The following is a 13,752-nucleotide window of genomic DNA, read 5'->3' as shown; positions in this document are numbered from 1 at the left end:
TTATTTACAAATTTAATTAATCAGTGAATAGCAGATATTAATTCCAAAGAAAGTGGTTTCCCTTTCAATATGAATGTGTCACATGCCATTACATTGTATTATGCCATTTTACTGTGTCAGTTCTTGTTGGCTGACACATGCTGCAACTTAAAACATGACACTGCAGATAAAGTGAATGTGCTAGGAAATATATAGAAAAATACACCATTTGGGGATTAGAACTACTAATTGTTAGCACCCACTTCTCAGTGAGTCAAGCACAGGCCAGAATTGAACAGAAATGTTCTGTTGTCAGCAGTTAAGTAGTAGAAATTTTGGAAGTCAATATTATATAGAGAGTACACAAAGGGTTTTAAAAAGCCAGCAGATGAAAAATCACTATGCATAATGAAAAAGGATGAAGTGCTGTACTCAGCAGGTAAAGAAAGAGAGAACCCTTCTACTGTCTCTCCATTCTGTCAGTCGATCAGGGTTGTGTGAACAGTAGTATCTAATCATTCCGATGGAATGTCCATATGAGTGGGAGGAAAATGGAAGGCTGGTCCCAGGCAGACAATGCTAGTGACAGGCCTGCTATTGATTTCCTGGTGGACTGAGTATTCTATTATTTTCTGTAAGTTGGCAGATTTTAACACTGTACATTTTCCTAACATTTCAGTGCATATTTTCAGAAGATTCACGGCACATTCAAGAGCCACTGAAACTTTTTAGGTCCTGGTAAAGTACAGTTCAATTAATCTTTGCAAAAGGCACTGGACATCACCCCACCTAAGCCACTAGTGGTATACAGCCCATTATTTGAGTTGGAAGGGCAAGGAGGGGAGAAGACAGTGAATGTTAGCCAAATACTACTGTCCATGAATCCCTAATGCCCACACATATGAATTGACCTAAAATATATCAGAATTCATTCATTTAAGCTGCAGTGTGAGGACATTCATCTTCACCCATACAAAATAAAGAGTCTCTTTGTCAACACTATGCACTGAAGGCCATTGCACTCATGTTGCCCACATTAACACTGTCATTCAGAGACTTGATGTGACTGCGGTCACTAAAAAGGAACTTCTTGACAGCAAATATACTCAGAGAAATATATTCCTATTCCACCAGTAATGTATTTGAAGAGTGGTGTTTCCTTTACCTGTTAGAGAGTAAGCACAACAGCCAGCAGCCCATTGTATTTACAAAAAGGACAATCACGAGTGTAAGTGGGTTGGTATTTTTAATGTCATCATCTTCAGGTTTTAGTTTGTTGGTTGATTTTATTTTTTAAGAAGTGGGCTTTGTCTGGCTATATCGAAAGAGGGACAGGAGACACCTGATATGGTTTTAATCAGGTAACAACTTTATTATTAGGTGTCTGGGACTACCCAGCAGATAAAAGTGGACAGTGCAGGTAACTCCATGATCATTCACTAACTACCTGGGCGCTTCTGCTAGCCCCCTCTTTTTCCACCCAGGGTCCCCGGCCAACCTGTTGCTGAGACCTTCACCCAAGGCCTTCCACAGCTCAATGGCACATCTGCAAATTCAGAAACAAAAGTCAGACTTTCCCTGCTTGGCCAACTCTTGCCCTCCCCAGGGAGAGTCTTGGAATGCAGGCAGGAAAGAGGTCTCTCAGAGGAGACACCGATTGATGCAGGGAGGCTGAGGCAAGGTGAGTCCCTTTGCTGAGACCTTATTATTTCCCCCTTGAATAAGGGTTACGGTGGGCTATAAGAAAGGGGGTTGGCTCCCTGCTGTGCCGGTCATAGGATACCTGAATACCTCCTCCCCCCCTCCCCGACTTCCATTCCGCTCTTTTAACAACCACTTCTTTTAAGGTGTTTTAAGACCTTTACCAAGCCATTTATCCAGTCGTTGCAGCCCTTCCCTATGGAGTCCCTGCACTGGGCAGCCGCCCCCACACTAATGAGTTGTGACATCATAGCCTAACTCCCTTCCCTACTCACCATTACAAAGCCCTCCCTGAACCTGCTGTGGGGAAAGCAAAAAGAAACAAAAACCCCACCCCTCTCCACCTTGACCAATCTGGTGGTGAGGGGAAAATTCCTTCCCAGCCCCCTAGAAAGGAGCAGCTAGCACAACAGCCACAGCAGGTCCTGAGCAAACCTGGCATTTTGCTGCCTCAAGGGGAGGTAAGGTGGGTGCTGCTCTGCCTGGTCCTCGAAAAAGGGGCTTCTCCAGCTGGCCTTGCCTCGTTTGACCTCCCCCGCCCTTCTGGTCCCTGGGGAGGAGACTCAGCGTCAGCATCACCACACTGACCCACGCCCCCTTTTGTAGCAGCTTCTGAGCCTCATTCCCACTCCTGGCTGTAAAGTACTATTCTCTCTTCCCTGGCAAGCCAAACAATGCCCCGACTCCCACCCGCACTGTTTAAAGGTGCTGTGTGGTCGTTGACTCAGAGTTTGACTAAAACAATTGCCTCACAATCACTTAACTTGAGAACTGTCCTTTAAATATTCCCCACAATACACAAATACCATAAATAGGCATTCCCTTCTTTCCCAATCAAAATGTGGAGAGGCCTTCCTACACCTCTTTTTAACAAAAGAATATCCCATTGTTTGCTGAAGCTGTCTCTATGTTTTGTTCCATGTACAAAATCACTAAATTTAAAGCTCTTTGAATGTTTACATTAAAAACTCTGTTAGTCAGTGGCATAGCAAGACTTGGGCTTAAGGGGCTCAAGTTCCAGCCCCATATGTGTTTAAGCCTCTCTTAACAAATGAATATAAAAGCAACGAAGCATGCCTCTCATTTCAGATGGCAGTAGCACCTTATATTGCTTTTAGCTTTAGCCTTCCTTACAAATACTGATTTCTGGCCAGTGAATTCTCTCATATCAATCAAATTAAGAATAATGTTGCATTTTTATTTATATAAAACTAGTTATAAATCATAATAGATGTGTGTAAAATAATGATAAAGGAAAGCATTAAAAATCAAAGGATAAAAGCAAATTTAAAAGAGACACCAATAACTGAAAAAATATTTTTATAGAATGTTCTAATGTTAACATGGAGACAACTTAAAACAAAAAATATTGAAATTATTAATGCAGGATGGTGCTTTCCTCACCACATGCACATAACTTTCCTAGATTAATAGGTTTCATGTGAAAGTATGAAAAGGAGAGTAAACAAATTAACCCCCCCACCCCCAGCTTCCTTCAAACATACTTACGAAGCACGTACCTTACAATAGATAGAACCATCATTTCCAAAACCCCAGTGTTGATAGATGCTGCTTTTGTCCCTGTAATGGAAAGGTATAATCAAAGAGTTAAACCTGCTTAGTTCTTACTAAATAATAAAAAACAAATTAACACACAACTGGCATGTACACTTTTAGTTTCCAGAGTGAGATTTCCCAAATAAAAGATGCATTTTTCACTTTTGCCTGAGGAGTCATGATACATATTTTAAAAAACCAAAAAGCTATTCTGAAAAGAAGAAATTAAACATGCCAGTGATACTGAAAACCTATTTCCTTTTCTGTTTTCTTATTGTGTTTTAGATAATCCATCAGTATTTCTTTTGACCACACCATATAAGGAATCAGATTTTAAAAAATTCTTCGTGTTCAAGTTATGATACTAACTGAGAAATCCCAAATTCTAACTTGACACCGGGATTTTAACTCATGATGCCTTATTTCTGGGGCAAAGGGCTTCACAATAGCACAAGCTGAAGAAGGAGGATGGACCTTAAGGTTTAGTTTCCTAGATTTCACATCTTTCTCAATCTTAATATTATCTTATGATTTTTAAATCAGTTAACGATATTTCAATATTAAACAATATAAACACTTCAAAACAAGAAGTTCCTTAAATCAGTGCAATTTTATCAGATCTTTAAATAGAGGTTACTCCTGCCCTTTAGTTTCAGGGTGTTTACAAAAATTCATTTCTGAGGTAGTGTCCTATAGAAGAAAAAAAAGACATCTTAGCATTCCAATACACGGACATTTGCTTAAGGATATATCAGCAGGCAAAAGATCATGTGTGTCTGACTTGTGTAACATTTACTTTAAATGTAAATAAATCAAAACTAGGTTCAGTGCACAATCTTATTCATATGGGACATGTCTTGGGAATGACCTAGTGTAGGTAGAGGAGTTTTTTCCCCTAAGTGTCAGCGAGTGACAGATCTCAATGACACCCTGTGCTATTTTTCTGCAGGGAGTGCACCCAGAGTAGAAACATACTCAAAGTTACTAGGAAACTTGACATCCGTAAATCTCCTGGGGCATCACATCAGCCCCCTTTAAGGTTATTTCAATTTGATCTACATATCCATGAATATAAAAATCAATGTGCCCAATGATCTAGTAAAACATGCACCCTATCCTATGCAATTGTTCCTTTGCTGGGAAGTATAGGCATAAAAGGAATAGTGACCCTGAGAACTATGCCATTGGGAATATACAATATTAATAAAAGATCTCCCATGCTGAGCAGGTTAACAGATATAATCTACTAAAAAATTTGCCTTGATCTTTCTTTCTAGGGTAGGCTTGCTAAAACAATATTGGAAATGTTTATTTGTTAATAAATGTGAATGTTACCCAGTGTACCTAAGTCAGATTCCATATTTCATAATATTTAATTTTCAGAATTGAGGCCAGCTTGCTAAATCACATGTAGTCCTTATGCACACAAATAGACTTCAATGGGAATACTCATATAAATCAGGGCTACTTCTTCAGTAAGAATTTTTAGAACTGTACCATGTTACTGAGGTGGTTCCTTTGTCATTTGTATGTACCTGTTGATATTTTCCAATGTGGAAGTCTGTGGGTACAATGAGTTCTTTAAACCAGGCCTGAGCATGTAATTAATAATGCTAATATACAGCTTGTAAAACATCTGGTATGTAAAATGAAGAACACACAGAAACTGGAGGTCAAAAGAGGATAAAGCAAAGAAGCTTTTGTTGTGAATGCCCAACACCAAAACATAAGTTGTGTACACTACTGTGCATACTATGGAGTTCTTGAATGAGAATTTGAATCTATACCTGACAAAACCATTCTTGTGGCTTCCACCATGGATTATCTAGTAGTAAGAACACTGGAATGGCACATGCATTTTATATCTTAGAAAGGAGTTCATTTTTAAGCAAAAAAAATTGCAAACAAGTCCCTGGGAGAGTTTGTAATGAATAGCAAAAAAATAAAAATACAAATCCTGTTGCAAGTAGTTTTCCCTTTTGCTTATACTGCTCTAAGTGATCCCAACCTTACATATTCAGTCTAAACTGAATGTTTTTTCATGATAGTATGTTTCTGACATCCGTCTGCAGAGCTGTTCAGCATATTTGGAGTTGCATTTAGTGGTCAGAGGGTTATAGATAGCGAGACCTCTGGGATGATGTTTTGTTTCCTGCATTTGCTAAGGAAGTAGATGTCACTGTTAAGTTTTGCTTCCTTTTTCTTCATGTTGTGGAGTTTCCATTTCAGATAGCAAAATTCGATATCTTCCATTGTTGTATGTTTTTCCATTGATTTCAAAGAACTTTGAATCAGGTTTATAGTTATAAGGGACAAAGTGAAAAATCATGTAGATTATGTGATCCTGAAGAAAAGAAAGTCTGATGGTGATGGCCAAGATAAGAAAGAGTTACTGTTAGCATATAACACAACAAGTAACTTTACTTTTTTGTGTTTGGTGGGGAAGGAGAAGGGGAGAAGGACAATATTCCAATGCTCAACTAACAGAACTCAGCTGGTGTAAATTGTCATAGCTCCACTGACTACAGGATCTGCCCCAATAAAACTGTAGGATTAGCAGAAATCAGAGCACATTCAGACTGGGAAAAGCAAACACTATATTGTAGCTTCAACTCCATTTTTAGCTTCTATATTTCAAATAAGCTACATTCTTAAACTGTCCACACCTTTATGATTATTTAAAATCTTTAAAAGAGAGATAGATATGACTAATAATTAGATGACCAGTTATAATTGAAATTCTGTTTCCAGTAGGAATTTGAAGATGAAAGGTCAGCTATAATAATACATTGAACGACATATATGATTCGGGAACATTGAAATAAAACAGTACAGCAGCATTTCCCAATAACATTCAAATTACCCATATAATTCTACATATGGCACAAGCAACATATTATCACTACCTTTTCTGTACTGTTAACTTATATCCTTCCAGAGATGTGCCATCATCCGTCTCAACTCTAATTGGATGACCAATAGCTAGGCAGCTCTGTACCATAGCGCGACTCAGAATCATTCCAGCCTTCCAATGAGTGGAGAAAAAAGGGTTTGAATAAGTTAAAAGAACCAGAAAATTCAACAATGTGTCACAAATGGAGAGGTCATTATGCCTGGATAACCCAGGATATTAACAGTTGCAGAAAGTGAAACACTACCCACAACTTAGCAGTCAATGAGCCCTGCTCAAAACCAGTGATCTTCTGTACAACAAGGGTGGCATTTTACAGTTCAGTGCAAAATAGAACAGACCCTTGATATCTTCATTTGTCCTTTTTCTGTGCATATTTCACAGTGCAACGATTTAGGGTCCATAACGTGTCACTTGCTATCCTTATAAGTACAGAGTTTACTTGAAATATGTATGCACAGAAAAAAAGTTCAGTGAACTGCAAAGATTGCAACAAATCTATAGTCTTTGAGTCAATTTAAAGTTTTACTCCAAGTCTGAAACAGTGCTGGTTAAACATTTTTAAAGACTAGTTTGAACTGTTTTTGTTGTTGTTCTAATGTCCAAACTTACTCCCAAAGCAGATGACTGAAAGCTTTGTTAGAAGGGAAACATATAACAATAGTTTATGACATTTCTTTAAATAGCATTTAAAATGATAACAGGTATTTTAACAAGATTTTCCCAAACATTTTGTTTGCAATATTTTAATATATTATCAATTGTGAAAAATAGGACAAGGGAGATAGAATAGAAAATAGGAAAAAACTTACTTAATGAAGTAGCTTAGCACCCTGCCAAAGCAGGATTGACCCCCCAAAGAATATTTGCTAACACTTTGTCCAGTGTTCCTTAAAAAGCTCTAAACAATGATGGTCATGGGGGGAGCATGTCTCACGACTTCTTTTGGGTGCCTATTCCACAGCCTCATGGATATCACAGTCAAGATTTTATCCTGACATTCATTGATTTTCATTCAATTATTTCTCATTATATCCTCTTGTACAACCATAAATAATTCCTCTCCATTATTGGTACACACCTATCACTAAGAAAATGTTAGTTTATAAGGACAGTTTAAAGTGTAAATCATCACCCGACATAATTTTTATCAGTCTTGGAAAACTGTCATGAAAATTTATCCAGTCGGCTTCAAAATCTACTCACCCACCCTTTACCAGGATTATGTTGGTGATGATGATGGGGGTCGTGGGGGTGGGAGTTATGCACTCCAGATTAGCAGGCAAATAGAATTTTGAAAAGCTGACTTTTTTATGTCTAGGGTACATAAATATTAAAAAAATAGGTATTATTTACCTTAAATATTTCAGTGACTCCTGGGATGCTACAGGCTAAGAGAGTACTTAAAGCTAATGGTTGCCATACCAGCATCTCTGAATGGTTATTGCATCATGGTACCTGAGAAACTGCAGTATTTCCCTGTATAGAGGATGTGATATTATTGACATGAACTGTGACTGTATATAGATCATTGTTGCAACCAAGGTCCTACAGTTGCACCAAATCTTGTACAGAGGAGGTTAAGTAGGGTGTCTATGGAAAGGTTGTGATTTGCTAGTTATGATTATGCTGTCTGTATGTGTGTATCATTTTTGTATTTGAAGTTATGAATATTGGCTATGTTCTTGTATCTCAATGTGTTTGATTCTAAGTAGCATCAGTGAAGCATTTGGTCAGCTTCTTGAGAAAGTACTATTCTGAGTAAATGCCCAATCAAGAAACACTTAACTGAAAATGGACTTTGGGAGATGCCAATCCACATCTGAACTTTCGTGGGAATGTTCAAACTAACATGTAAACAATGGCATTGGCCTGCAAAAAGCTGAATCATTCATGGACATGTGACTTGCCCAGGTGGCTACAAACTCCATCTTGATGCTGTGATTTTTCACAGAAGAACAAAGGGGTTTCCCCCCACAAGACAGAGAATATAAAAGGCCCTGGAACCTCTCCATTTTGTCTTCAGCTGGCTACAGAGATGGCCTCTCCACCCCAAAGAGATGCCTGAAAGAAACTGGAACAAAGGACTGTAACTACGGGGGGTGTGAGTGATTGCTGGACCCAGGCCATAAACCACAACATTGGTCTGAAAAGGATTGGGCCCAGACTAGGAAAGAGTCTAGTCTGTGAAAGAAGCTTACTGGAACATCTCTGAAGGTGAGATTTATCTGTGTTAAGTTTCCTACTGTATTAGGCTTAGACTTGAGTGTTTTGTTTTATTTTGCTTGGTAACTTACTTTGTTCTGTCTGTTATTACTTGAAACCACTTAAATCCTACTTTTTATACTTAATAAAATCAATTTTTTTTTATTAATTAACCCAGAGTTAGTAATTAATACCTGGGGGAGCAAGTAGCTGTGCATACCTTTCTATCAGTGTTATAGAGGGCGAACAATTTATGAGTTTACCCTGTACAAGCTTTATACAGAGTAAAACAGATTCATTTGGGGTTTAGGCTTCCAGAAAGACTGAATACTGGGTGCTGGGAAAGTCTCTGTTAACTGAGAAGCCCCTGGGCTAAGTGAATCTTAGTTTCTGTGAACTGCAGGGGGCGTGGCTCAACCTCTTGGTCTGTGCTGCAGCCGACTGGTGTGTCTAGCTCAGCAAGATGGGAGGGGATGGAAGCCATCTCTGGCAGGGGGGGTTGTTCTCAGTGGTATCCCAGCACATCTAGTGACAGTCTGGAGGGAGTTTCTGTGACCAAACCCGTCACACAGGACATAACATAACTGCAGGATAATAGATTCTATAGGTTAATAACTATTGATAAATATTTACTTTTCAATGGCACTTGCTGTACAAAGAAGTTTTTTTAAAACAAACTAAATGTTTTAGTGATTTGTCTGATCCATAATAGTCATAGGTAGATGCACAATAATTAACCTTTACACCCACATCATAAAATGTCATAACAAGAAGTCACTGTGGATGGTTCAGCTAAATTGAGCACAGAGGTAAATGTTCATCCAAAACTTAAACTGAAGTGTGTTGCAAGGTTTGATAAAGTTTGGGTAACTTAGTTTATTTGGAATTTCACAGGCCACTGCATTTTGTGGTGTCATCTAGGGCAACAAGCTGAAATGGCAGTACTTCTGACAAGCCAGGAAACACTAGACATCTCACAAAAAAAGGCTGTTTCTTGAGATTTCCAGACAGAAGGAATTTGGGTCAGATTCAAAAAAGGATTCAAACATTTCCATGAATATCTTCATTAAACCTCTGAACCTTTGGGGTTCAAGTATCTTTGGGAGTTACATGCTGCATGTATAGATTTTGCTTTTTATAGCTCAATAAAACAGTTATGAGAGAAAGAGAATACCATATAGCTCAATAAAACAGTTATGAGAGAAGGAGAATACCAAAAGGGTTTAGTCAACATTATGGATCCAAGACTTGCAAAATTAGGAGAGACAAACAAGACACATTTCTGACTTGCAGGAGGGCAAAGAAAGCATTTAAATCACACAAACTCCCCCAAATTAGTACTCTTATAATGCAAAACAACCAGACGCTGACATCAAATATTACAAAGCAGATCAGATAGTTAAATAATGGGCTGAGACACTTTATTGCATGTCACATATCTAGGTATGATATCATAAATGTAAGATATTGCATTTATGAGTGAATTTATGAAAAAACGCTCATAAAGTAACAAAGAGTCTATTCAAATGTGTTCATTTTATCCTGCCCAATGAAAAAAAAATCAGAGGACTTCAGCACTTGTTTCTTTCATACCACATAAAAACAAAGGGAAAAAAATCAGCTAAGATAATTTCAAAAGCCTGTCAATTAATTATCCGAATTGTTTCTTAAAGAGCAATCTCTCTTACTTCCATATGTCTCCAACTTGCTTTGGATCATTGTTCCAAAGTCCACTGGGGAAAGTGTGAACAATAATTACATATTTGGACTTCTACCTTGCCATGAGCTCTGTATGAGCAGAGACATGCCCTCACATGAAGTCCTACTGACTTCAATGGGACCCCAATTGGGCACAGGGATGTGTTGATATAGAGCTCATTGCAGAAGTGGGGCCTTGGATGCTTAATGTTAAATGGATGAATCAGGAAATTTTACTACTTTAAGTGAAGCAATAAAAAATAAAACCTGAATCACTTCTCACAAGCCATATTTATTAGTTAGATGTAGATATAGATAAATGAGCGATAGAATTTATCTCAGGGGTGCCCAAACCACGGCTTGCGAGTCGCATGCGCCTCTTTTACAGTTAAAGTGGCCTCCCCTTTCTCTACCTACCATATGGGGTGGGGGCAGCTTGGGGCTTCTGCCCTGCAATGGGGTGGTGGGGCTAAGCCCTTCTTCTGCCCCATGTGGAGCGTGCCTGCCAAGGCTTAGGGCTTCAGCAGACGTGGGCTGAAGCCCCGAGATCCCCCCTCCCTGCAGGGCGGAAGCCCTGAGCCCCAGCAGATGCGTCCCATGGGGCTGAAGCCCTGAGCCCTGCGAGGTGCCTCCCACAGGGCTGAAGGCCTGAGCCCCGGCAGGTGCTTCCCATGGGGCTGAAGTCCCAAGACACCCACGGGGATGAAGCCCTGAGCCATGGTAGCCATGTCCTGGCTCTTGAACTTCTGAAGATTGTTGTATGGGCTCGGAGGGTCAGTAAGTTTGGCCACCCTGATATATAGACATATGCACATATCTCATATAAAAATTTAAACTGTTATAGAATGAGATATTTGCTTTTAACCTCATTCCAGATCTCCTCTCAGAAACAGACACCCAAAGAATCCTGTTTATATGGTGCTATTCCAGGCTGAAACAGTTAAATGGATGTGCCCCTTCCCCTGAGTGATGTGCCACTTACACTACAGCTACGCCTTTTAGGAAAATAAGTACAGTACAAGTAGCGTACAATTTCCCACAGTGTTAGCAATATGCTTCTGCTTGACAAGTGTGCAATGGCTGTCTTGTTGCAGATCATTTGACTTGAACTCGAATGGGCTGGTTTGGCATTCTGTGACTGGTTACATTCATCCGAAGGTGAAGTTCCACAACAAAATGATCTGAGGGAAGCAATCAGTATTCAGAATAGGGTTGCCAACCCTCCAGGATTGTCCTGGAGTCCCCAGAATTAAAGATTGATCTTTCATTAAAGATTATATCATGAGAGGAAATCTCCAGGAATACGTCCAAACAAAATTGGCGACCCTAATTCAGAACTACAATAGGCCCTCTGGCATGTGAATAGGATCTGTGCAAGGCTGCAATAATTTCTGGTATGTAATATGGTACAAATCAAGCACATTACAAAACTGATAATATTAGCCAATAAAATTTTGGTTTTAGTCTCTATTCTTTAAAATAATTCTGTAATTTTTGGGACAACTGCAACTGCATGACTCTTAATATGACAAATACATAAAATTTAGTGCATTTATAAACTCTTTAAAGTTTGGAAATAGTGTATTGGCTGAAATACAATTGGGCAATGGAAGCTCTCAGCTCTCCTATAGTTCAATTTTGCAAAGATTAGCAAACAGTTTGGCTCCATATTAATGCTGCGTTTTTCAGCAAGGATGAGAGAACACACATTCAAAAGTGAGAAAACAGCGGGGTCCAGTTTTCCATGATTTAGTTCCTGTTCTTGTGTAGGGCTCAACAAACCCCTAAAGCTGCCCATCAACCAAGTATAGCCAAAGCACAATCACTCTGGGCATGCCTCTTCTTGTCCTTAGCATGCTCCCTCTGCTGGTAGCTGAGAAAACAGAGGTATAATTGATTTTTCAGTCTGGTGGCAGTTTTGAAAAAAATTTAAAAAATAAAAATGTGTTCAGTTCAAACCAAAGTTGAAATGTTTCAGAATTTCTGGTGAAGTGAAAAAAGTCAGTTTTAGGTCTGTTTCAGAGAGGGGATTCTAATCTGGGTCTCGCACATCCCAGATGAGTGTCCTAACCACCTGGTTCAAGGTTATGGGGGGAGTGGGGCGCAGCAGCAAGACTAACAGCCCCTTCTTCTCTTCACCAGCTACAGTACTATTTACACCTTGTAGAGGGCTATGTGGAAATGTACTCTACATGCCGCCAAAAGCAGCATGCAGTGTAGACATACCTTAAAGGAGCCAGTGAGGCACAGCTTAGGTGAGTAAAGAACATGCTTGAAGGGTGTGGTTATATATGTGAGTACATACCCTACACACACTCTACTCCTCCAAGCCATGCCTCGTTGTCTACACTGCTATTTTAGCTATGTAGTATGCCGCTGCTGGAGCCTTTCCCCTCTGCAGGGAAAGACCCCGCAGCAGGAAAGGCTCTGGAAGGGAGGAGGCAGCAAAGAAAGGCTCTGCCAGCCCTCTGCTGCTGAATCCCTTCCCCACCACAAGGAAAGATTCCGGCAGTGCAGAAAGGCAAGGGAGAGGCTCAGACTTTCCTCGCTGTCTTTCCCTGCCATAGCCTTTCCTTGCTACAGTGAAATGCTCCAGCAGTGGGCAGCTGCCGAAGCTCTTCTCCACTGTCTCCACTCTGCCAGAGCCTTTCTCTAACACACATAGCTACACACTGCAGTGTGGACGCCGCAGGTTTTTCACTGAGCTGTGTACCTACACATACCCCCATATGCTCCTGCCAATAGTGTCTAGTGTAGAAATAGCCTAAAAATTAATAAAAGGAGTACTTGTGGCACCTTAGAGACTAACAGCTCACTTCATCGGATGCTGTAGCTCACAAAAGCTTATGCTCAAATAAATTTGTTAGTCTCTAAGGTGCCACAAGTACTCCTTTTCTTTTCGCGAATACAGACTAACATGGCTGCTACTCTGAAACCTAAAAATTAATGTGAGTTGTGTGACTAAATCTGCCATGCAATGAGAAAAAAATAGAGTCCAATGTTGTATACGCTGATTTTTTAGTACTTTTATGTGAACTATGAGAAGTTCACAGTGTTATTTTCTAATTTTACTTACTAATTTACAGTACAACCTCAGTGTTATGAACATCTTGGGAACGGAGGTTGTTCGTTACTCTGAAATATTCGTACCTGAACAAAACATTATGGTTGTTCTTTCAAAAGTTTACAACTGAACATTGACATAATATACCTTTGAAACTTTACTACGCAGAAGAAAAATGCTGTTTTCCCTTTTTTTTAGTAGTTTATGTTTAACACAGTACTGAACTGCTTGACAAAGCCCTGACTGGGATGATTTAGTTGGGGATTGGTCCTGCTTTGAGCAGGGGGTTGGACTAGATGACCTCCTGAGGTCCCTTCCAATCCTGATATTCTATGAACTGTGCCTGCTTTTTTGGGGCGGGGGGTGTCTCTTCTGCTGCCTGACTGTGTACTTCTGGCTCCAAATGAGGAGTGTGGTTGACTGGTCAGTTCAGAACTCTGGTGTTCATAACTCTGAAGTTCTACTGTAGTTGTTTTTTGTACTATAACATGGATTATTCAAATACATTGGTAATAATTCACTTCCTGAGAAGCAACAAGATAGGAATGAAGTTTAAAAATGTTGTCTTCATTAGCTAAGACAAATACCAGACTACCATAATAGCAACTGCTAATAGCTTGTCCAATTTCCATCACCA

At 39.6% G+C, this 13,752-nt stretch overlaps 1 protein-coding gene across 7 annotated transcripts in view; it reads right to left on the bottom strand.

Annotated features, from left to right (window-relative positions):
• Positions 1 to 13,752, bottom strand: part of DCDC1 (doublecortin domain containing 1) — a 420,020-nt gene that overhangs the window by 162,425 nt on the left and 243,843 nt on the right. For all 7 annotated transcript variants that reach the window (XM_073347762.1, XM_073347765.1, XM_073347767.1 and 4 more), the window contains 2 exons: positions 6,144 to 6,262; positions 3,201 to 3,261 (listed from right to left, as the gene is read on the bottom strand). In XM_073347762.1, the coding sequence (XP_073203863.1) occupies positions 3,201 to 3,261; positions 6,144 to 6,262 (180 nt within the window). The remainder of the gene's footprint in view (positions 1 to 3,200; positions 3,262 to 6,143; positions 6,263 to 13,752) is intronic.

Source organism: Lepidochelys kempii, chromosome 6, assembly GCF_965140265.1.
Source record: "Lepidochelys kempii isolate rLepKem1 chromosome 6, rLepKem1.hap2, whole genome shotgun sequence".
NCBI lineage: Eukaryota > Metazoa > Chordata > Testudines > Cheloniidae > Lepidochelys > Lepidochelys kempii.
Note: the sequence above shows the minus strand (reverse complement) of the source record. Positions and strands in the feature narration are given on the sequence as shown.